Source organism: Ranitomeya variabilis, chromosome 4 (genome assembly GCF_051348905.1).
Source record: "Ranitomeya variabilis isolate aRanVar5 chromosome 4, aRanVar5.hap1, whole genome shotgun sequence".
Lineage (NCBI taxonomy): Eukaryota > Metazoa > Chordata > Amphibia > Anura > Dendrobatidae > Ranitomeya > Ranitomeya variabilis.
The window spans coordinates 106,746,125-106,771,536 of NC_135235.1; the positions used below are offsets into that span (position 1 = coordinate 106,746,125).

The 25,412-nt window shown below is 44.1% G+C and overlaps 1 protein-coding gene across 1 annotated transcript in view; it reads left to right on the plus strand.

The window, feature by feature from the left end:
- Positions 1-25,412, plus strand: part of PIK3AP1 (phosphoinositide-3-kinase adaptor protein 1) — a 262,196-nt gene that overhangs the window by 119,660 nt on the left and 117,124 nt on the right. Inside the window, exons 8-9 of the mRNA XM_077259069.1 lie at positions 962-1,148; positions 13,821-13,910. Coding sequence (XP_077115184.1) covers positions 962-1,148; positions 13,821-13,910 — 277 coding nt within the window. The remainder of the gene's footprint in view (positions 1-961; positions 1,149-13,820; positions 13,911-25,412) is intronic.

Genomic DNA, 25,412 nt, shown 5'->3' on the forward strand with positions numbered 1-25,412 from the left:
AAGGATTACACAGGATCAAAATTCAGAAATGATCTAGTCTGTGTATATTGAACAGTGCTCACAATACTGTTTGGTTAATAAGGTGAATGTGATATACTTACAATTGTTTGACCAATAAGACATAGGTAATATAGTCACAATCTTGGATAGGATTATCTCCCTGTGTGTATTTTTAATATTACCATTTGGGTCACATATACCTGTTTGCTGTTATTTGATAGTTCATGGTGGTGCTACTTCTTTGTAGGGTATAACAGGATTATTGAGGACAGGCCGACGTTGTGCGGGGGCACCATATCGCTCTTTAGGGTGCCAACCTCCGTGACAAGGTAGGGAAAAACTAGGGCCAGAATCCCTATTCCTCATCTATGTGACCCACCCATGCTTTGTAAAGCCCCCCTTTTTACCATTTATTAATTAAAGTTGTTGTAAATAGCAGCAGGGTGTTTTTTAAGTTTTTCTGTTTAGTTGGGACCTGTTTAGTTGTTTGATTAATGCTTTTCAGAACAGGATGGAGCCTCGAATAAGACACCCATCCATGGGAAGCGATGCAGATGGATTAGTTAGCTCAGAAAGTGGGGCCACGCCTCCTGTTTGTACAGAGTGCAAAAAAACTACAGCAAAACCAAAAACCTGAGCCGCACTACAAGCTGTTATACATGCAAAATGTAAGAGCTCTTTAATGTGCAAAAAATGCCAGCTTATGGTCCAGCTCAGGTTTTTGGTTTCACTTAGATCCTTGAGTAATTTCAAAAGTTTGCTATATCTTATAAATATTTTTTGGACACTTTCGTGTTAGCTTCTCAGAAACCAACAATATTATTTCACTTTGCTTGATTTGTTTGTGACTTGGATGGCAGATGTGAACACAGCCTCACTTTTGTAAGCAAATATGAATGTGAAACATTTTAATAAGGTAGTTGACTGCATGTTAATATTTCATTATTTTTATGTAATAAAGGAAACTGCAGACTTGCTGAGAAGTCATATTAAGGAGGAACTAAGGCATGATGATGAAAATGAAAATACATATGAGTCGATGGCAAACCTGTCTGCTGATCTGCTGATGAAATATACGATGCAGCCTGACACGGAGATATATCTACCTATGAAAGGCGCAGTCAGTCCACATGACCCTGATGAAACCTGTAAGTGCTTTATGCATTTTAAAACACATGAAAAAACAAATAAAAAAGCAATAAATCTTAGATGGTCAAGACTGTTTTTATAGATTTTTCAATACATACACTATAGACTTTAAAGTGGTTGTACCTACCAAGTTTGGACGTTATTCCCTATCAGTACAATAGGGGCTATCTTCCCGATCACTGGAGGGCTGACCGCTTGGACCAACACCGATTCTGAAAATGCAGGTCTAAATAGCCCGGTCTGGATGGAACGGAACTTTGGCATGGCACCTCTGCTCCATTTGTATCCTATGAGACTGGTAATAACTGAGCGCTGTATTTGTCTGTCTCCAGACATCCCATAGTGAAAGAATGAAACAGAGATGTGCAGGCCCAGCCCCCACCAAATTCACACGGGCTCTTCAGTGCCCCATTCTCTAGACTAGTGAGGGTCCTAGTGGTTGCCTGTCAGTAGTGATCTTGTTGCGCCTTGCAATGGATTTACAACCTAATATATTAATACCGGAAGGAGGTACTTAAAGGGGTTGTCCGGCCTTAGACTACAAGTCTACAGCCACTCTATGTGACTGTAAACTTGTGAATCCTCACACTGCTCGCACAGGGAGCAGGTAGTCATGTGACTGCTAGTATGCGATTTGCACACTTACAGCCACATTCCAACTAGACTGTGTCCGGCCTCGCTCAATACACTTGCATTGAGCATGGCGACGCCCATCTAGTCGGCATGTGACAGTATATATGCTAATCACATACTTGCAGTCACATGCTCGCTGCTCCCAGTGCCAGCACTGAAGGATCTTCACAGTGCGTAGTGTTCGCAATGTGAGAATTCACAAGTCTGCAGTCACATAGAGTGACAGCAGACTTGCAGCTTAAGGCCGGACAACCATTTTATAAGAAAAGCTGGAAATACTGTAAGTGGTACCATAGAGATGGAAAACTCAAGGATGACACTCAGGAAGACAAGATTGGTTGCTACAGAGAGTTTTTCATTGAGATGATTTTGATAAATGAGGCCCATGACTAATATACTACATTACACGTGAAAATGAGGACATTTTGTTTTCACAGGGAAAAAAATGCAAACAAAAAGTGTAAACCCAAACAAAAACAAAGTTGTTTTCAGAAGCATGTTTCTTTAAATCTTCTTTTACTCTAAAAGATCACAGTAAGTTACAGTAGGGACCAGAGCAACAACATTCTTTGCCATTTGATCACTTGCAGGAAAGAATGGTCGCATGCAAATCTGTTCTAAAAACGGAAAATTTTAAAGTTTTAAAGATATTCTTATCTATCTACAGGAGCTTAACACTTCCCTGCCTCCTGGCTTTCTGCACTCCGAAATGTTGACAGTTTGGACCAGTGACATTGTTGCATTGCTTGCTCGAACTGTACACTCTGAGGCTACAAGCAGATGTTTTCATGCACATTGTTCCTCATGTACAGCGCTATACATAACATAGAACTTTATAAAATAGAGCAGGGGTGGGAGAATTTTCCCAAGGGGCCACATGAGAGACCGTGAGTGTTCTGACTGGAGGCCAAACTAATAGGCTTTAGACTGAAATTAATTCTGCTCGATATTAATATTCAGGAGAAGAAGGAAGGATCCAGCTTCCATTCTAGACATATATAAAACAAATTTATTTAGTAGCAAAAATTTAATTTTTTTTTACAAAAAGATGAACAATTGCACACCAACAATCTAAGGTATGGGGTGGGGACCTGGGGGTCTCCTCACCAGATGCGTTTCGAGTGCTACCTGCGTTCTTGGACTTGGTTTGATTGAAACATTTACAGACTTATTAACCCTTTAAGGACCATGGCTTTTTTTTTCTCCGTTTTCGTTTTTTCAACACCTTATTTCAAGATCCATAACATTTTTTATTTTTTTTTGTTCACAAAGACGTGTGAGAACCTGTTTTATGCGGGACAAGTTGTACTTTTTTACACCATTCATTTTATCATGTGATTTACTGGAAAGCGGGAGGGGGGAATCCAAGTGTGATTAAATGGCCAGATTGTCCTCATGTGCGGCGGGCAGGGAGCGATGCCTGCTGCTCCGCTGCCTACAGGAGAAAATGTCATCAGAGCGGAGCTGCAAGGATCTGTCCTGTACCTGCCCGCGTTTCCTGTCTGACACAGCAGCGCAGCTGGATGACGCCATCATTCAGCGCGCGACTATGGCAGAGAGGAAGCTGTCGGCGACAAAGATACTGCTGGGGAACGGATAGAGATGTGTGTGTGTCTGCGGAGGAACGTGCAGAGAGGTGTGTGTGTAGGTGGTGGAGAGGGCAATGATGTGGGTGATGGAAAGGACGATAGGGGTGGTGGGGGAGGAGGCAACGATGGAGGTTCTGGAAAGGGCAATGATGGGGGTGGTGGAGGAGAAGGCAATGATGGAGGAGATGGAGAGGGTAATGATGGGAGTGGTGGGGGAGAAAGCAATGATGGGAGTGGTGGGGGAGAAGGCAATGATGGAGGAGATGGAGAGGGCAATTATGTGAGTGGTGTGGAAGAAAGCAATGATGGGCTGGTGGGGAGAAGGCAAGGATGGTGGTGGTGGAAAGGATGATTGGGTGGTGGGGCAGGAGGCAATGATGGAGGTGGTGGAATGGGCAATGATATGGGTGGTGGAGAAAACAATCATACAAGTGGTGGAAAGGGCAATGATGAGGGTGGTGGGGAGAAGGCAATGATAAAGGTGGTGGGGAAGAAGGCAATGATGGAGTAGATGGAGAGGGCAATGATGGGAGTGATAGGGGAGAAAGCAATGATAGAGGTAGTGGAAAGCGCAATGATGGGGTGGTAGGGGAGAAGGCAATGATTGAGGTGGTGGAAATGGCAATGATGGGGTGGTGGGGGAGAAGGCAATGATGGTTGTGGTGGAAAGGGCAATGATGGTGGTGGGGAGGAGGCAATGATGGAGGTGGTGGAATGGGCAATGATGGGGTGATGGGGGAGAAAGGAATGATAGAGGTGGTGGAAATGGCAATGATGGGTGTGGTGGGGGAGAAGGCAATGACGGAGGTGATGGAAAGGGCAATGATGGGGTAGTGGGGGAGACGACAATGATGGAGGTGGTAAAAAGGGCAATGATGGGGGGTGGTGGGTGAGAAGGCAATGATGGAGGTGGTGACGAGGACAATGATGGAGTGGAGGGGGAGAACAATGATGGAGGTGGTGGAGAGTGTAATAAGGGGCTACATTATATACTATGAGGGGGGTTACACTATATTCTATGAGGGGGCTACATTATATTCTATGAGGGGGCTGCATCATACTATATGAAGGCTGCATTATATTCTATAAGGGGGCTACCCCAACCCCGGCTACATAATTAAGATGTGTACTATCTTGTATTATACCCTGATATTAGCGTGTTTTACCGCACAATCAATGGTTTGTATTTATTTCTATGTAGCTACATAGTGGGCCCCAAGAATGATTTTCTCTGGTGAGCCAAGGTGCTCCAGTCTGACACTGTACCCAAAAGTGGCATAAGTAAAAAATATGGTTTCTTCCACAAAGGACAAGCTCCCTTCACAGCTCGGTCTATGGAAAAATAAAGAAGTTATAAGCCCCAGAATATGGTGACTGGAGAAAATGAGGGTTTTTTTGTGCAAGACGAGTACACTATAAAAATAAACAAGAGAAATTTGAACAGAACAAATTTTACACATTGATTATACTGGATAGTGAACAACTGAAAAAAAAGATGTTTGTACTTTATTTCTCTGTTAAAATTGAGGCGTATGACCCTATGCTATGTATCAGGTATTTCTGGTTAACCATTAGTCCCGTTATACAGTTAGGTCCATATATATTTGGACAGAGACAACATTTTTCTTATTTTGGTTATAGACATTACCACAATGAATTTTAAACAAAACAATTCAGATGCAGTTGAAGTTCAGACTTTCAGCTTTCATTTGAGGGTATCCACATTAAAATTGGATGAAGGGTTTAGGAGTTTCAGCTCCTTAACATGTGCCACCCTGTTTTTAAAGGGACCAAAAGTAATTGGACAGATTCAATAATTTTAAATAAAATGTTTATTTTTAGTGCTTGGTTGAAAACCCTTTGTTGGCAATGACTGCCTGAAGTCTTGAACTCATGGACATCACCAGACGCTGTGTTTCCTCCTTTTTGATGCTCTGCCAGGCCTTCACTGCAGTGGTTTTCAGTTGCTGTTTGTTTGTGGGCCTTTCTGTCTGAAGTTTAGTCTTTAACAAGTGAAATGCATGCTCAATTGGGGTTTTCTTAAGATTACAAGTCCATCTCCAGAGATCTTGATGTTCCTTTGTCCACAGTGTGCAACATAACCTAGAATTTACAACCCATGGCACTGTATTTAATCTTCCTGAATGTGGGCGGCAGAGAAAAATTGATGAAAGGTTGCAACGCAGGATAGTCTGGATGGTGGATAAGCAGCCCCAATCAAGTTCCTGTTGTGAATTTACCTTTTGGCTCCCTCTAGTGGCTACTAGTGATTTTACTCTGGGTATGTCTATCATCCCTTGTATGCTCACCTGGGTCGTTAGGTCAGGGGTGTTGCTATATAAGCTCCCTGGACCTTCAGTTCTATGCCTGGCAACGTTGATATCAGAGCTAATCTGTAGTGCTCTTGTCTACTGATCCTGGTTCCTGCGTGATTAAGCTAAGTCCGCTTTCTTGCTTTTTGCTATTTGTTTTTGTTTGCATTTTTGTCCAGCTTGTTCATTATCTGTATCCTTTCCTTGCTGGAAGCTCTAGGGAGGCTGGAGTTCTCCCCCCGGGCCATTAGACGGTTCGGGGGTTCTTGAATCTCCAGTGTGGAATTTTGTTAGGGTTTTTGTTGACCATATAAGTTATCTTACTACATTCTGCTATTAGTAAGCGGGCCTCTCTTTGCTAAACCTAGTTCATCTCTGTGTTTGTCATTTCCTCTTACCTCACCGTTATTATTTGTGGGGGGCTTGTATCCTACTTTTGGGGTCTATTCTCTGGAGGCAAGAGAGGTCTTTGTTTTCCTCTTCTAGGGGTAGTTAGTCCTCCAGCTGGCGCGAGACATCTAGCGACCAACGTAGGCATGTTCCCCGGCTACTTCTAGTGTTGGCGTTAGGAGTAGATATATGGTCAACCCAGTTACCACTGCCCTATGAGCTGGATTTTTGCACTTCGCAGACTTGCTGATATCTCTGAGACCCTCGCCATTGGGGTCATAACAGTTTGCCAGGCCGATATTAAATGTTAAATGCATTGCAGAAGCGGGATTATAAGAAAGAAAGTTCTGAGGTTTTTTTTTCTCTCTCTCATTTTTTTTTCTTTTCCCCTTTAACTCTGAGTGGCTTGTGTTTGCTGCAGACATGAATGTCCAGACCTTGATTACAAGTGTGGACCAGCTTGCTGCTCGTGTGCAGGGCATACAAGATTATGTTATCAGAAATCCTATGTCAGAACCTAAGATACCGATTCCTGAACCATTTTCCGGAGACCGATTTAAATTTAGAAATTTCAGGAATAATTGTAAATTGTTTTTGTCCCTGAGACCCTGTTCATCTGGAGACTCCGCTCAGCAAGTAAAAATTGTTATTTCTTTTTTACGGGGCGACCCTCAGGATTGGGCCTTCTCGCTGGCACCAGGAGATCCGGCATTGGCTGACATTGATGCGTTTTTTCTGGCGCTCGGTTTGCTTTATGAGGAACCCAATCTTGAGATTCAGGCAGAAAAAGCCTTGCTGGCGATGTCTCAGGGCCAGGACGAGGCCGAAGTGTATTGCCAAAAATTTCGGAAATGGTCCGTGCTGACCCAGTGGAACGAGTGTGCATTGGCTGCAAATTTTAGAAATGGCCTTTCTGAAGCCATTAAGAATGTGATGGTGGGTTTTCCCATTCCCACAGGTCTGAATGATTCTATGGCCCTGGCTATTCAAATCGACCGGCGGTTGCGGGAGCGCAAAACCGCAAATCCTCTCATGGTGTTGTCTGAACAGGCACCTGATTTAATGCAATGTGATAGAATCCTGACTAGAAATGAGCGGAAAATTCATAGACGCCAGAATGGCTTGTGTTACTACTGTGGTGATTCTACACATGTTATCTCAGCATGCTCTAAACGTCTTACTAAGGTTGTTAGTCCGGTCGCCATTGGTAATTTGCAACCTAAATTTATTCTATCTGTAACTTTGATTTGCTCACTGTCATCGTATCCTGTCATGGCGTTTGTGGACTCAGGTGCTGCCCTGAGCCTTATGGATCTGTCATTTGCCAAGCGCTGCGGATTTGTGCTTGAGCCATTGGAAAATCCTATCCCTCTTAGGGGCATTGACTCTACGCCATTGGCAAAAAATAAACCGCAGTTTTGGACACAGGTTACCATGTGCATGACTCCCGAACATCGGGAGGTAATACGTTTTCTTGTTCTACATAAAATGCATGATTTGGTTGTTTTGGGTTTGCCATGGTTACAGACCCATAATCCAGTCTTGGACTGGAAGGCTATGTCAGTGTCAAGCTGGGGCTGCCATGGAATTCACGGAGATTCCCTGCCCTTGTCTATTGCATCTTCTACGCCTTCGGAAGTTCCGGCGTATTTGTCTGATTATCAGGATGTCTTCAGCGAGTCTAAGTCCAGTGCACTGCCTCCTCATAGGGAATGTGACTGTGCAATAGATTTGATTCCTGGCAGTAAGTTTCCTAAGGGGAGACTGTTTAATCTGTCGGTACCTGAACATACCGCGATGCGTTCATATATCAAGGAGTCTCTTGAGAAGGGGCATATCCGTCCTTCTTCTTCCCCTCTTGGTGCGGGATTCTTTTTTGTGGCCAAAAAGGACGGATCTTTGAGGCCTTGTATTGACTATCGGCTTTTAAATAAGATCACTGTCAAATTTCAGTATCCTTTGCCGCTGTTGTCAGATTTGTTTGCCCGGATTAAAGGTGCCAAGTGGTTCACCAAGATAGACCTTCGTGGTGCGTACAACCTTGTGCGCATTAGGCAGGGCGATGAATGGAAAACCGCATTCAATACGCCCGAAGGTCATTTTGAGTACTTGGTGATGCCATTTGGGCTCTCTAATGCACCTTCAGTTTTTCAGTCCTTCATGCATGACATTTTCCGGAAGTATCTGGATAAATTTTTGATTGTTTATCTGGATGATATTCTGTTTTTTTCTGATGATTGGGACTCGCATGTGGAGCAGGTCAGGATGATTTTTGAGATTCTGCGTGAAAATTCTTTGTTTGTAAAAGGCTCAAAGTGTCTCTTTGGTGTACAGAAGGTTCCCTTTTTGGGGTTCATTTTTTCCCCTTCTGCTGTGGAGATGGATCCAGTCAAGGTCCGAGCTATTCATGATTGGACTCAACCCTCGTCAGTTAAGAGTCTTCAGAAGTTCTTGGGTTTTGCTAACTTCTACCGTCGTTTTATCGCAAATTTCTCTAGCGTTGTTAAACCGCTGACGGATATGACCAAGAAAGGCTCTGATGTAGCTAACTGGGCTCCTGCTGCCGTGGAGGCTTTCCAGGAGTTGAAACGCCGGTTTACTTCGGCGCCTGTTTTGTGCCAGCCTGACGTCTCGCTTCCCTTTCAGGTTGAGGTGGATGCTTCGGAGATTGGGGCAGGGGCCGTTTTGTCGCAGAGAGGCCCTGGTTGCTCTACTATGAGACCTTGTGCCTTTTTCTCTAGGAAGTTTTCGCCGGCAGAGCGAAATTATGATGTGGGCAATCGGGAGTTGTTGGCCATGAAGTGGGCATTTGAGGAGTGGCGTCATTGGCTCGAGGGTGCTAAGCATCGTGTGGTGGTCTTGACTGATCACAAGAATTTGATGTATCTCGAGTCTGCTAAACGCCTGAATCCTAGACAGGCCCGCTGGTCATTGTTTTTCTCCCGTTTTGACTTTGTGGTCTCGTATTTACCAGGTTCTAAGAATGTGAAGGCCGATGCTCTGTCTAGGAGCTTTGTGCCTGATGCTCCTGGAGTCGCTGAACCTGAGGGTATTCTTAAGGAAGGAGTTATCTTGTCAGCTATTTCTCCAGATCTGCGACGTGTGTTGCAGAGATTTCAGGCTGGTAGGCCTGACTCTTGTCCACCTGACAGATTGTTTGTGCCTGCTAAATGGACCAGCAGAGTCATTTCCGAGGTTCATTCCTCAGTGTTGGCAGGGCACCCGGGAATTTTTGGCACCAGAGATCTGGTGGCCAGGTCCTTTTGGTGGCCTTCCTTGTCAAGGGATGTGCGGTCATTTGTTCAGTCCTGTGGTACTTGTGCTCGAGCTAAGCCTTGCTGTTCTCGTGCCAGCGGGTTGCTCTTGCCCTTGCCTGTCCCGAAGAGACCTTGGACACACATCTCTATGGATTTCATTTCGGATCTTCCGGTGTCTAAGGGCATGTCTGTCATCTGGGTGATATGTGATCGTTTCTCCAAGATGGTCCATCTGGTTCCTTTGCCTAAGCTGCCTTCCTCTTCTGATCTGGTTCCTGTGTTCTTCCAGAACGTGGTTCGTTTGCACGGCATTCCTGAGAATATTGTGTCGGACAGAGGATCCCAGTTTGTTTCCAGGTTCTGGCGATCCTTTTGTGGTAGGATGGGCATTGATTTGTCGTTTTCCTCCGCTTTTCATCCACAGACTAACGGACAAACGGAACGAACTAATCAGACTCTGGAGGCGTATTTGAGGTGTTTTGTCTCTTCTGATCAGGATGATTGGGTGACCTTCTTGCCGTTGGCTGAATTTGCCCTTAATAATCGGGCTAGTTCTGCCACCTTGGTTTCGCCATTTTTCTGCAACTCCGGTTTCCATCCTCGTTTTTCCTCGGGACATGTGGAGCCTTCTGACTGTCCTGGAGTGGATTCTGTGGTGGATAGGTTGCAGCGGATCTGGAATCATGTGGTGGACAACTTGAAGTTGTCACAGGAGAAGGCTCAGCGTTTTGCCAACCGCCGCCGCGGTGTGGGTCCCCGACTTCGTGTTGGGGATTTGGTATGGCTGTCTTCTCGATTTGTTCCTATGAAGGTCTCCTCTCCCAAATTTAAGCCTCGATTCATTGGTCCTTACAGGATATTGGAGATCCTTAATCCTGTGTCCTTTCGCCTGGATCTTCCGGTGTCGTTTGCCATTCACAATGTATTTCATAGGTCCTTGTTGCGGCGGTACGTTGTGCCTGTGGTTCCTTCTGCTGAGCCTCCTGCTCCGGTGTTGGTTGAGGGCGAGTTGGAGTACGTGGTGGAGAAGATCTTAGATTCTCGTCTCTCCAGGCGGAGGCTTCAGTACCTGGTCAAGTGGAAGGGCTATGGTCAGGAGGATAATTCCTGGGTGGTCGCCTCTGATGTGCATGCGGCCGATTTAGTTCGTGCCTTTCACGCCGCTCATCCTGATCGCCCTGGTGGTCTTGGTGAGGGTTCGGTGACCCCTCACTAAGGGGGGGGTACTGTTGTGAATTTACCTTTTGGCTCCCTCTAGTGGCTACTACTGATTTTACTCTGGGTATGTCTATCATCCCTTGTATGCTCACCTGGGTCGTTAGGTCAGGGGTGTTGCTATATAAGCTCCCTGGACCTTCAGTTCTATGCCTGGCAACGTTGATATCAGAGCTAATCTGTAGTGCTCTTGTCTACTGATCCTGGTTCCTGCGTGATTAAGCTAAGTCCGCTTTCTTGCTTTTTGCTATTTGTTTTTGTTTGCATTTTTGTCCAGCTTGTTCATTATCTGTATCCTTTCCTTGCTGGAAGCTCTAGGGAGGCTGGAGTTCTCCCCCCGGGCCGTTAGACGGTTCGGGGGTTCTTGAATCTCCAGTGTGGAATTTTGTTAGGGTTTTTGTTGACCATATAAGTTATCTTACTACATTCTGCTATTAGTAAGCGGGCCTCTCTTTGCTAAACCTAGTTCATCTCTGTGTTTGTCATTTCCTCTTACCTCACCGTTATTATTTGTGGGGGGCTTGTATCCTACTTTTGGGGTCTATTCTCTGGAGGCAAGAGAGGTCTTTGTTTTCCTCTTCTAGGGGTAGTTAGTCCTCCGGCTGGCGCGAGACATCTAGCGACCAACGTAGGCATGTTCCCCGGCTACTTCTAGTGTTGGCGTTAGGAGTAGATATATGGTCAACCCAGTTACCACTGCCCTATGAGCTGGATTTTTGCACTTCGCAGACTTGCTGATATCTCTGAGACCCTCGCCATTGGGGTCATAACAGTTCCAAAGAAATCCAAGCAGCCCTGCAGGCTCAGGGTGCATCTATGTCAGCGTAAAATATTCAATGATATTTCAATGAAATGAATCACTATGGCAGGAGACCCAGGAGGTCCTCACTGCTGACACAGAGATATAAACATTTTTGAGAAAGTATCTTGTGAACAGATGAGACCAAGATAGAGCTTTATGGTAAAGTGCATCATTCTATTGTTTACCAAAAATGGAATGAGGCCTGCAAAGAAATTAACAAGCTGCCTACAGTCAAATATGGTGGAAGTTCAAAGATGTTTTGGGATTGTTTTGCTGCTCTGGCACTGGAAGCCTTAACTGTGTGCAAGGCATCTTGAAATCTGAAGATTTACCAAATGATTTTGGGTTGCAATGTAGTGTCAGAATTCTGGGTTTGTGTCCTAGGTCAGGGGTTTTCCAGTGGGAAAATGACTCCAAACATATGTCAAGAAGCACCCAAAAATGGATGGAAACAAAGCCCTGGAGAGTTCTGAAGTGGACAGCAATGAGTCTGCATCTAAAAATCGGTGAACATGTGTGGAGAGATTTTAAAATTTCTGTTGGTAGAAGACACCCTTCAAATATGAGACCTGAAGCAGGTTGCAAAACAAGTTTAATCCAAAATTCCAGTTGAGAGGTGTAAGGGTGCACAGGGTGCGGAGATTCCGGATGTGTGCAATGAACACATCCGGAATCACCGCGCGTTCAGAAGGGGGCGGCACTTTGGGTGTGGGGGGTTTACCGCTCCATCCAAAGCGTCGTAAATCCGGACAGTGGACATGCACCCTAAGAAGCTTGTTGATGGTTATAGGAAGCAACTGATTGCAGTTACCGTATTTATTTCACAGAGTGTGCAACTAAATATTAAGTTGAGGTTGCCAACAGTTCTGTCCAGCCCATTTTTGTGGTTTTGTGTGATATTATGTCAAATTCTTTTCAGTTTTTTTTGTGTGTTGTTCCAATGCACACAAAGATAATAAACGTGTATAACAAACCATTCGCAATTGCAGTCATTTTCTAGGATAAATACTTCATTTTCTGGAACAATTTTAAGCCTGGCATCTGCATGTAGAGCCCCTTATTCCTTACGGTAGCTTTTGAGTTTTAGTCACAGGGCGGCACGGGTTCAGTCACAGCTCTGTGTATAAGCAATATAAAACCCGGCACTCAACTTCAATTTGGCTGCTGTAAGGTTTATTGTGTAGTATCAACACTAAAACGTTTCGGTCCTGTGGACCTTCCTCAGTTACTAATTGTGAGGTGAGTAGAGAGAAAAAAAAAAAAAAAAACTTCTTTGCCAATAGAGCCCTATTGGTGTAGCTTATTGTCACTCCGGCATAGGTTCTGGACAAGCGGTGGACACCGCGTCTACACCCGGACACAGCACAGCCTCAATGCTGCAATCTTGGAGGCACTCTGGACAATAAGCTACACCAATAGGGCTCTATTGGCAAAGAAGTTTTTTTTTTTCTCTACTCACCTCACAATTAGTAACTGAGGAAGGTCCACAGGACCGAAACGTTTTAGTGTTGATACTACACAATAAACCTTACAGCAGCCAAATTGAAGTTGAGTGCCGGGTTTTATATTGCTTAGTTATAGGGTGTGGGAGCCTACCCGTGCACCTACGTCAGCAGTGCTCACGTTTAAATTCACAGCTCTGTGTATAGAGAGTGATGGCTGTAACCATGCCACCGACTCAGCATTAGGGTCGGCTGCCTTCATTTTACACACACACACACACACACACACACACACACACACACACACACACACACACACACACACACACACACACTCCTTAACATTATAATTGCAACACAAAGAAGGAAAAGTCATGGAAATATGGAAATCACACAATTTATAGACATGTCATATGCAAAAGATGAAGAATTGAAAACAAAACAGCCTTTATTCAACATAGCAACACCAGGCCTCATGTTTCTTGTGCTACTGTGAGCAGTCTGCGTGGTCTAAACATTCTACCATTGCCTGCAGCATCTCCAGACTTGTCTCCCATCAAGCACATCTGGGACATCATTGTTTGGTAATTGCACAGGTAGCTGCCAGTAGCGGATCTTGATGATTTGCCAAAGTTCATTCAGTATGGCAGAAAGTTCCTCTGACCACCATCAATAACCACAGTGATAGTAGCTAAGGCGTGTAAGTGCGGGGATTACTGCACATGGCTAACACACTCTGTACTGAATAAATTGAGATGTTTTTAACATTTAGTTTCTTTTTTCATCATTTGCATATCATTATCATGTCTCTCCATCCTGTGATTTCCATAAATTTCACGTCTTTTCCTTCTTTGTGTTTCAGTTTCAATGTTGAGGAGTGGAGCTATATATACACACTGTATATCAGACTTATTTTTAATTGCGATTTGGGACAAAATAGGATCAAAGGAGAGGAAAAGACCACAAAATAAAAGAAGGGATAACAGATTTTTTTGTGTGCATTGATTATTGTTCTTTTAAATCTTTTATAGATATGGATATGACACAAATAAAAGGTGATCTATCATCAGTTAGCCAAGCTCCTCATGAGAAAGACTCAATGCTACGCAGAATCCTAGAAGGTAAGTTGTACTTTTTTTTCCTGTTTACCTTTTTAAATAATGTTTTCCACTTTCACACCAACAGTAATGTGAAATAATATGCACATCATCCAGAAGACAAGGATCTACAGAGTCCCTTTCTCTGGATTCTTGGGTGTCCCAGTTATAGATTGAGGATAACTTGCAACTATGGGAATAACCCTTTATCATATAGAATTTCAGGTAACATTTTCTGCTAGGAGTTCATATATTTTGGGGAGCCAGGTACGGACTGGGGCTGAAATTCATCCCTGGCATTTGAAATCACACAGGCCCATGCTGTCCCCATCCCCAAGCACCAGCTGGGGATATATTACTAATATTACCCGGAATGGAGGAAAGCAAGATTTCCTACAAGACCAAAATTTCTAATGATACCCATGGCCTGCTGGGGTAAGTCACTGAGTCAGCGACTTTGTGCTCTCTTACAACTCTTAACAGTATGGGTGTCTTGAGAACACAGATTCTGCTAGCAGACAAGGCAGCCCATGACCAGACAGGCCCTTCTGGCATTTGCCAGAATTGCCAGATGGCCAGTCTGGCCCTGGGAGCTACAATGGGTAAAATAAGTATTGAAATTCTCACTAATTTTCTAAGTAAATATATTTGTAAAGGTGCTATTGACATGAAATTCTCACCAGATGTCAGCAACAACCCATCCAATCCACACAGGCAAAGAGATCAAACCATAGATGTCCATAAATTAAGTTATATGTAATAATAAGAAATGACACAGGGAAAAAGTATTGTGTCAACGGGATTTTGCAACAGAGGGGGGCCAGACGATTGCGGTGTCTGGTTTCACAAACTCCTGTTAGAAGTACTTCACTATCTTATTAAACAGTGATTTTTTTTTCTTTGCTTACAGTGCATGGGTTAATGTGTTCAGTTGAGACTCCTGGAGCCTTCCTACCTGGATTGCCTCTGCTGTTCATTGTTTGACACTCCCCTCTGCTGTATATTCTCGATTCTGGCACTTAGGAATTGCCAGTGTTAGTTCTTACTGCCTGGTTTGGAGTTGGAGGTATAGTTCGTGGTTGTAGTTGGCGTTTAGAGATTTGCTCAGGAGATTATTGCTTGGAGTTTGTTTGTGTGCACATCCTCATCCTCTCCTATTTGGTTTCTCCTTCCTTTTACTCCCCTGTGTTCCACTCTGTTGTTTGGTGAGTGCATTTTCTATTAATTTTGATTTTAATTTATCCCTGTCCATCTTCCATCTTCCCTTGTTTGTCTGGTTAATGTTATCCTATACACTTCGGTTTCCCACCCCCCTGGGTGGGGGAAGGGAACAGATAAAGGTTGATATAGGAGCATACCAAGGCACGTGAACCTGGCGTCTCAAACTTCAGGAGTTATCCAGAAGATTGGGATAGACTAGGGTGCCCCTAGTTCTAGGGACCTGGTTAGCGCCCACAGTTCCAAGGCATTGTGTGACATATTGAAATGCTTACTGAAAGCCTTTGTTGGTGATTACACCTTCAAGACGTCTCCTATATGGTGAAACTAGTCACTTGCATTGCTAAGGTGTGATTTTGGTCGATTCTTCCACACAAACACTTTTTAAATAATGAAGGTCCGGAGGGCTCCTTCTATGAACTCTGAGCTTTAGTTCCTTCCACATATTTTCTATTGGATTCAGGTTAGGTGACTGGCTGGGTCATTCTACCAGCATTATTTTCTTTTTAAGAATTCAGTTGAGAGTTTCTTTGGCTGTGTGTTTGGGATAATTGTCTTGCTGATATGTCCACCCTTGTTTCATCTGCATCCTTCTGGTAGATGGCAGCAGATTTGTATCAAGAATGTCTCAGTACATTTGCCCTTTCATATTTCCTTCAATCATATGTAGTTTGCCAGTGCTATATGCTGAAAATCAGCCCTACACCATGACTTACCACCTCCAAACTTCACTTTTTTTCTATGGTGCTTTTGGGGGAAATGCAGTGCCTGTTGGCCTCCAAAGAGTTCAGTTTTGGTCTCATCTGACCAGACTACAGTATATTTTCCCAGTACTTCACAGGCTTGTTCAGCAAACTTTAAATGCGCTTGAACATACTTTTTGTTCAGCAATGGAGTTTTGCATGGTGAGCGTCCAGTCAGGCCATGGACATGGAGTGTTGTGAATTCTGCTTTTGGGCTCCCTCCGGTGGTTGTAGGTGGTAATGCAGTTGCCCCTGAGTTGCAGTCCTGGTCAGGTGTATCTGCTGATTGCAGTTCTGACTGGGGTATTTAGGCATGCAGGATTCATTAGTCCTTGCCAGTTGTCCATGGTTGTTGGGAGGTTTTGGTCCTGGTTTGGTTCCTTCTGCCTTCTGCCAAATCAGCAAAGATAAGTATCTGGTTTTGTTTCTTTGGCACACATGCTGTGTGCTTAATAATTCTGTGCTATTCAGTGTTTTTTTGTCCAGCTTAGATTGTGTCAGTATTTTCTCAGTCTTGTTGGATTCTCTGGAGTGGCAGATATACATTCCATGTCTTTAGTTAGATTGTGGAACTTTTTGTATTATCTGCTGTGGATATTTTTGGAAGGGTTTTAATACTGACCGCTTAGTATTCTGTCCTATCTTTCCCTATTTAGCTAGAGTGGCCTCTTTTGCTGAATCCTGTTTTCTGCCTGTGTGTGTCTTTCCTCTCCTACTCACATTCAATATTCGTGGGGGGCTGCCTATCCTTTGGGGTTCTGCTCTGAGGCAAGGTAGTATTCCTATTTCTATCTATAGGGGTATTTAGTCCTCTGGCTGTGTCAAGATGTCTAGGGTTTGTTAGGCACACCTCACGGCTACTTCTAGTTGCGGTGTTAGTTCAGGTTTTGCGGTCAGTACAGTTTCCACCTACTCCAGAGAAAGTTCATGCGGCTCCAAAGTCACCGGATCATAACAGTACAACTGGCCCACTATGAGTTAAATGCATCTCAGAAGAAGGGAAGAAAGGTGTTGAGTCATTTTTTTTCTGCAGTTTGCTTTGCTTTTTCTTCCCTCTTTTTCTCTGGGTGGCTAAGGAGTCTTGTGTTAGCATGGATGTTCAGGAATTAGCTTCTCATGTAGACCAGCTTGCTGCTAGGGTACAGGGAATTTCTGATTATATTGTTCAGACTCCTGTTTTAGAGCCGAAGATTCCTACTCCTGATTTGTTTTTTGGTGACAGGTCCAAATTTTTGAGTTTTAAAAACAACTGTAAACTGTTTTTTGCTTTGAGACCTCGATCCTCTGGGGATTCTATTCAGCAGGTTAAAATTGTCATTTCCCTGCTGCATGGTGATCCACAGGATTGGGCATTTTCCCTGGAATCTGGGAATCCGGCTTTGCTTAATGTAGATTCCTTTTTTCAGGCTTTAGGACTATTATATGATGAACCTAATTCTGTGGATCAAGCGGAGAAGACCTTGTTGGCCCTATCTCAGGGTCAAGAGGCGGCAGAATTGTATTGTCAGAAATTTAGAAAATGGTCTGCGTTGACTAAATGGAATGATGATGCTTTGGCTGCAATTTTGAGAAAGGGTCTTTCTGAATCCGTTAAAGATGTTATGGTGGGGTTTCCCACGCCTGTCGGTCTGAGTGATTCTATGTCTTTGGCCATTCAGATTGATCGGCGCTTGCGGGAGCGTAGAACTGTGCGCGCTGTGGCGTTGTCCTCAGAGCAGAGTCCTGAGCCAATGCAGTGTGATAGGATTCTGTCAAGGACAGAACGACAAGGACTCAGACGTCAGAATAGGTTGTGTTATTATTGTGGCGACGCTTCTCATGTTATTTCAGTCTGCCCTAAACGGACAAAGAGGATCGCTAGTTCATTTACCATCAGTACTGTACAACCTAAATTTCTGTTATCGGTGTCCTTGATCTGCTCATTGTCATCATTTTCTGTCTTGGTGTTTGTGGATTCAGGCGCCGCTTTGAACTTAATGGACCTTGAGTTTGCCAGGCGTTGTGGTTTCCCCTTGCAGCCCTTGCAGAACCTTATTTCTTTAAGGGGCATTGATGCTACACCTTTGGCTAAAAATAAGCCCCAAATTTGGACACAGGTGACCATGCGCATGGCGCCAGCCCATCAGGAAGATTGACGATTTCTGGTATTACATAATTTACATGATGCTATCGTGTTGGGTTTTCCGTGGTTGCAGGTACATAATCCTGTGTTGGATTGGAAGTCTATGTCTGTGACTAGTTGGGGTTGTCAGGGGGTTCATAATGATGTTCCTTTAATGTCAATCTCCTCTTCTTCCTCTTCCGAAATTCCAGAGTTTTTATCTGATTTTCAGGATGTATTTGATGAGCCCAAGTCCAGTTCTCTTCCACCGCACAGGGATTGTGATTGTGCTATTGATTTGATTCCAGGCTATAAGTTTCCTAAGGGCCGACTCTTCAACCTGTCTGTGCCTGAACATACCGCTATGCGGAGTCATGTTAAGGAGTCTTTGTAGAAAGGACATATTCGGCCATCTTCTTCACCGATGGGAGCAGGATTTTTTTTTGTTGCTAAGAAAGATGGCTCCTTGAGACCCTGTATTGATTATCGCCTCTTGAATAAGATCACGGTCAAGTTTCAATACCCTTTACCTTTGCTTTCCGATTTGTTTGCTAGGATTAAGGGGTCTAGTTGGTTTACGAAGATTGACCTTCGGGGGGCGTATAATCTTGTTCGTATTAAGCAGGGTGATGAATGGAAAACTGCATTCAATACGCCCGAAGGCCATTTTGAATGCCTTGTGATGCCGTTCGGGCTCACTAATGCTCCATCTGTTTTTCAATCTTTTATGCATGATATCTTCCGGACTTATATTGATAAATTCTTGATTGTATATTTGGACGATATTTTTGATTTTTTCTGATGATTGGGAGTCTCATGTGGAACAGGTCAGGATGGTATTTCAGATCCTTCGTGACAATGCTTTGTTTGTGAAGGGGTCTAAGTGTCTCTTTGGGGTGCAAAAGGTTTCTTTTTTGGGTTTTATTTTTTCCCCTTCATCTATTGAGATGGATCCGGTTAAGGTTCAGGCCATTCATGATTGGATTCAACCCACGTCCGTAAAGAGCCTTCAGAAATTTTGGGGTTTTGCAAATTTTTATCGCCGTTTCATTGCTAACTTTTCCAGCGTGGTTAAACCCTTGACCGATTTGACGAAAAAAGGCGCTGATGTGGCGAATTGGTCCTCTGCGGCTGTTTCTGCCTTTCAGGAGCTTAAACGTCGATTTACTTCTGCTCCGGTATTGCGCCAACCGGATGTTTCCCTTCCGTTTCAGGTTGAGATTGACGCTTCTGAGATTGGCGCAGGGGCCGTTTTGTCCCAGAGGGATCATGTTGGTTCCTTGACGAAACCGTGTGCATTCTTTTCCCGAAAATTTTTGCCTGCTGAACGCAATTATGATGTTGGCAATCGGGAGTTGTTGGCTATGAAGTGGGCATTTGAGGAGTGGCGACATTGGCTTGAGGGAGCTAAGCACCGTATTGTGGTCTTGACCGATTATAAGAATTTGATTTACATCGAGTCTGCCAAGCGGCTGAATCCTAGACAGGCTCGATGGTCCTTGTTTTTTTCTCGTTTTGATTTTGTGGTCTCGTATCTTCCGGGTTCCAAGAATATTAAGGCTGATGCCCTTTCTAGGAGTTTTTTGCCTGATTCTCCTGAGGTCCTTGAACCGGTCGGCATTTTGAAAGAAGGGGTGGTTCTTTCTGCTATTTCCCCTGATTTACGACGGGTTCTTCAGGAATTTCAGGCTGACAGACCTGATCGTTGTCCAGTGGGGAAACTGTTTGTTCCTGACAGATGGACTAGTAGAGTGATTTCTGAGGTTCACTGTTCTGTGTTGGCTGGTCATCCTGGTATTTTTGGTACCAGAGACTTGGTTGGTGCCTTTGCCTAAATTGCCTTCCTCTTCAGATTTAGTTTCGTTTTTTCAGCATGTGGTTCGTTTGCATGGTATTCCGGAGAATATTGTGTCTGGCAGAGGTTCCCAGTTTGTTTCTCGGTTTTGGCGGGCCTTTTGTGCTAGGCTGGGCATTGATTTATCTTTTTCCTCTGCATTTCATCCTCAGACAAATGGCGAAACCGAGCGAACTAATCAGACCTTGGAGACTTATTTGAGATGCTTTGTGTCTGCTAATCAGGATGATTGGGTGGCCTTTTTGCCATTGGCCGAGTTTGCCCTTAATAATCGGGCTAGTTCGGCTACTTTGGTTTCGTCTTTTTTTTGTAATTTTGGTTTTCATCCTCGTTTTTCTTCTGGGCAGGTTGAGCCTTCTGACTGTCCTGGTGTGGATTCGGTGGTTGACAGGTTGCAGCAGATTTGGGCTCATGTGGTGGACAATTTGGTGTTGTCTCAGGAGGAGGCTCAACGTTTTGCTAACCGTCGTCGGTGTGTTGGTTCCCGGCTTCAGGTTGGGGATGTGGTCTGGTTGTCTTCCCGTCATGTTCCTATGAAGGTTTCTTCTCCTAAGTTTAAGCCTCGGTTTATTGGTCCTTATAGGATTTCTGGGATTATTAATCCGGCGTCTTTTCGATTGGCGCTTCCGGAAATATGTGGTACCCGTTGTTCCCTCCAGCCCCTGTGTTGGTTGATGGGGAGTTGGAGTATGTGGTTGAGAAGATTTTGGATTCTCGTTTTTCGAGGCGGAAACTTCAGTATCTTGTCAAATGGAAGGGTTATGGCCAGGAGGATAATTCTTGGGTTTTTGCCTGTGATGTCCATGCTGCTGATTTGGTTCATGCTTTTCATCTGGCTCGTCCTGATCGGCCTGGGGGCTCTGGTGAGGGTTCGGTGACCCCTCCTCAAGGGGGGGGGTACTGTTGTGAATTCTGCTTTTGGGCTCCCTCCGGTTGTTGTAGGTGGTAATGCAGTTGCCCCTGAGTTGCAGTCCTGGTCAGGTATATCTGCTGCACCTAAACCGAAAAATACCCTCCTGGCCAGCAGAGGGCTTACCTCTATGCCATAATGTATAAACCTATAAACAATATGCTGGGTTACAAGATGGAAAGACCACTTATGAATAACAGAAAAGCAACCAAGCAAAGAGAGGTACCAAAACCAAAATAAATTTTATTTAAATGTCAAATACACAAAAAGGCAATATTTAAACCTGGACAAAAACAGTGAGAGGGAAAAAGAAACATGCCAATGAATGCCAACAGCCAATGAGATGTAAATGAATGGCTGGGGAAGGATACAACAAGTCCAGATGACCTGGACACACCACTGTCGGAAAAAGCCCAAAGATTTCTGATGGCAATCAAAATAAATACTGAATTTGCACACTGAGCAAGGAAAAATGCCCAGAAAAAGGCAGGGTGGTGATGGTGTCAACACCCGCTCAGGAGCACCTCCAAAAGGGTAAAATTAATGCTAAAATAGCAAATAAATCCAAGGAGCAGCTCCAACAAATCGAGTGCCATGAAAGCTTGTGCAGATTCAGAATAGGGCAAGCAGATATAGCCGGCGCCTAACCACCAGTCCTAGGCATAAGGTGTATGTGCTAGGCAAATAGTCAGTATGTTACCTTGAGACATGGCGGGCACCGGGCTCCGGCGATGTGGTGTGGACAGGAAGAGCCTCGACGCACGTTTCGCCGAGCAGGCTTCGTCAGGAGGCGTGGCTAAGTCTTAGAAGGGTTGGGCAATATATATGGGTAAATATAAGTGTAAAGGCCAATCGGCGCGCATCCATCATGATGCGGAAGCACCCGGCCACCGGATGCAGCGGCGCACCACGGAGTATGGGCGGGAGGACAAGACGTCATCTCCGCCCATCGCCGCGGCAACGCCGCAAACATCCGGCGAAGCCGGGCGCACCACAGCGCATGCGTGGAGCGCACACAGGCCTGAGGAATAGGCAGTGGTAAGATATGGGATCTGATGGGCAGAACACCCGGCGTGTGTCCGCGGTGGTGCGGAAGTCCCCGAACGGCGCGGGAGTACGGGCGGACGTGATATCCGCCCGTCTCCTCGGCAACGCCGCAAACACCCAGACTGGACGGGCAGACACCGCACCAACACAGGACAAAACACCAAGAGGACGGCCGCCGCAGCAGTAATGTAATGGAATGAGACTGCACTGAATAATGATGTCAGATCGCAAAAAAGCTATGGAATGGGCCAACATATTGTTACCAAATAGAGAACTCCTGAATAAGGTACATTACAGAGTAATTAGATTGCTATAAATTTGGTGGAAAACACAACGAAACAGACAAATATATTGGGATAACTTATAGCAAAAAGAAAAAAGAAAAAACATACGAAATTATAAATGTGCACCTCAAAAGCTACAATTAGTAGCCACCCATATAAGGTAGCAACTACCCAAAACAAGTTGATATGTTGGGACAGCATATAGCAAGAAGGGGCATGCAAAAATATAAATGTACACCCAAATACTACCGTTAATGGCCACCCATATAAGGTAGCAGTTGCCCAATAAATTATTCAAGTTATTTTGTGTATAAATAAGTCCATACAGCAATCTGAAACAGTGTACAGGATCATTAATGTTATAAATGCAGTAACAGTATCACTATCAAAAAACTTATTTTTTGAAAAAAGCACATATAACATCACAGAACCAGCAGTATCAAAAAACAAGCAGTCCATCCTAAAAAAATATACAAAAGGTTATGAACTGAAAGAACTCCACACGGGAGTGTTAACAGGCCACAGTCCAATGGATAATGATAACTTCACAGGTCCAGTAGATGCGGCAGTAGTCCATGTAATAAAGTCCATCATGAGATCCCATACGCAGAAATATGGCATGAAGAAAGAAACAATAGAAAACCTAAATAAAAATAATGATAAAAAACACATGGTGAATAATTAAAAAAGGTGCTATGTACAGATGGCTAGAACACCAAAATCATGAATAACATAACAACCCTACACAGAAGAATTAAAAACAATCTGGATTCATAAGAAAGACCTGAAACTGATGGCCTCATTGAGGCCAGTAGGTGAAAGTGTGTTCAAATTAACCATCCAGCGTGTCTCTTTTTGTAGGAGTTTTTGCTTCAGATTACCGCCGCGGATCCCCATATAAACATGGTCAATACCGCGGAAACTCAAACCCTTAGGGTTACTGTTATGGACATCAAAAAAATGTCTCGGGATGGACTTTAACTGGAGCGGCTCGGAACAGGTGGCAGAGCTTTTAATGTCCCTAATATGCTCCTGCACGCGAACCTTAAATGCCCTCGTCGTCATACCAATGTAGATACGATCGCAGGGGCATTTAGCGTAGTAAACAATCGCCTCTGTGTTACAGCTGATGTGGTGCACGATCTTATATGTAGTGTCACCAGAGGAATTAGTGAATTCTTTAGTTCTCAAAATATATTTACAGGCGGAACAACCACCACATGGAAAACATCCCCAGGGAGGACCCTTGGAACTAACACCAAATTGGCCAAAGGGGGTGCTCCTGGGGGGGACATAGTGACTTCTACAGAGAGTATCGCGTAACGTGCGTGATCTTCGCCACGTGATTAAAGGATATGGAGTCAATTGTCCCGATAGGTCCTTATCCGTCAGGAGGACCGACCAATGTTTCCTAAAAATTTCATTAATTTTTGACCAATTCGAATTGAATTGGGTAATAAAACGAGGTGCTGAGGCATTGTTGTCCGAAGACCTCCTGGGTTGTCCAGCCAAAAGCGAGGGTCTGTTTGAATGGAGGGCACGCAGAAACCCTCGCTGGATGTCACTCCGTCTTTAACCCCTATCCCTGAACCGGCGTGTCAGTTCCCCCGCCTGTCCAAGAAAAGCTCCCTCACTGGAACAGATTCTGCGGGCACGCAGAAACTGACCAATATCTGCTGATTGCAGTTCTGACTGGGGTATTTAGGCGTGCAGGATTCATTAGTCCTTGCCAGTTGTCCATGGTTGTTGGGAGGTTTTGGTCCAGGTTTGGTTCCTTCTGCCTTCTGCCAAATCAGCAAAGATAAGTGTTTGGTTTTGTTTCTTTGGCACACATGCTGTGTGCTTAATAATTCTGTGCTATTCAGTGTTTTTTTGTCCAGCTTAGATTGTGTCAGTATTTTCTCAGTCTTGTTGGATTCTCTGGAGTGGCAGATATACATTCCATGTCTTTAGTTAGATTGTGGAACTTTTTGTATTATCTGCTGTGGATATTTTTGGAAGGGTTTTAATACTGACCGCTTAGTATTCTGTCCTATCTTTCCCTATTTAGCTAGAGTGGCCTCTTATGCTGAATCCTGTTTTCTGCCTGTGTGTGTCTTTCCTCTCCTACTCACAGTCAATATTCGTGGGGGGCTGCCTATCCTTTGGGGGTCTGCTCTGAGGCAAGGTAGTATTCCTATTTCTATCTATAGGGGTATTTAGTCCTCTGGCTGTGTCGAGGTGTCTAGGGTTTGTAAGGCACACCCCACGGCTACTTCTAGTTGCGGTGTTAGTTCAGGTTTTGCGGTCAGTACAGTTTCCACCTACTCCAGAGAAAGTTCATGCGGCTCCAAAGTCACCGGATCATAACAGTTGAGTGCATTTATTACAGTTTTCTTTGAAACAATTGTACCTGCTGATTCCAAGTCTTTCTGTAGCTCTCTACAGGTGGTCCTTAGCTCTTGGATAATTCATCTGATAATTTTTTTCACCCCTCTGAAATCTTGCGGGGGAGCGCCTGGTCATGGCAGGTTTATGACGAAATTATGTTCTTTCAATTTCTGGTTTATGGAACCAAGAGTGCTCACTGAACCTTCAGTAGTTAAGAAATAACTTTATAACCAATGTCATCAGTATGTTTTCCTAAATAAAATTGTGAAAGTCTTGAGACAGTTCACTGGTTTTACCCATAATGAGATGTTTCTTGTGTGACACCTTGGTAATGAGACACGTTTTTATAGGCCATCAGTTGAATCAGCTGATATTATTTTTCACTAAGTGACAGGATTGCTTTCTAATTATTGATAGATTTCAGCTAGTGTCATGACTTTCCATGGCCTTTTTGCACCCATCTTTATTCCCTGTGTCATTTCTCTTTATTACACATGATGTAATTTATGGACATCTATGTTTTGCTTTCTTTGGATGGGTTGTTACTGACATCTGGTGAGAATTTCATGTCAAGATCATCTTTAAAAATATATTTACTTAGAAAATTGGAGACGTAGTCAATACTTATTTCACCCGCTGTATAAGTCACAACATGTAACTTTCAGTGTTTTTTATTTTAGTTCTTATGGCTGACTCTGTGGTAAGACATAGGTCCCCATACATGCAAGTGTTGCTTTGATTCGTAGTAAATTCCAGTATTCTAACCCATTGCAATTATGTCCATCTATCATGCCCAGAAACCTAACATACTGGGCATGAGAGTAAAGATAAGTGGCTAGTGTTACAGCAGTATCACACAAATATACCTTATACCAGGGGTGGGGAATCTTTTTTCTACCAAAGGCCATTAATCTTTCATTTCATGCCCTTCAGTGTTCAGTAATGAACTCTGTGTGTGTGCTAACAGAGCAAGAAGAAATTAATGAGCTTGTGGCAAT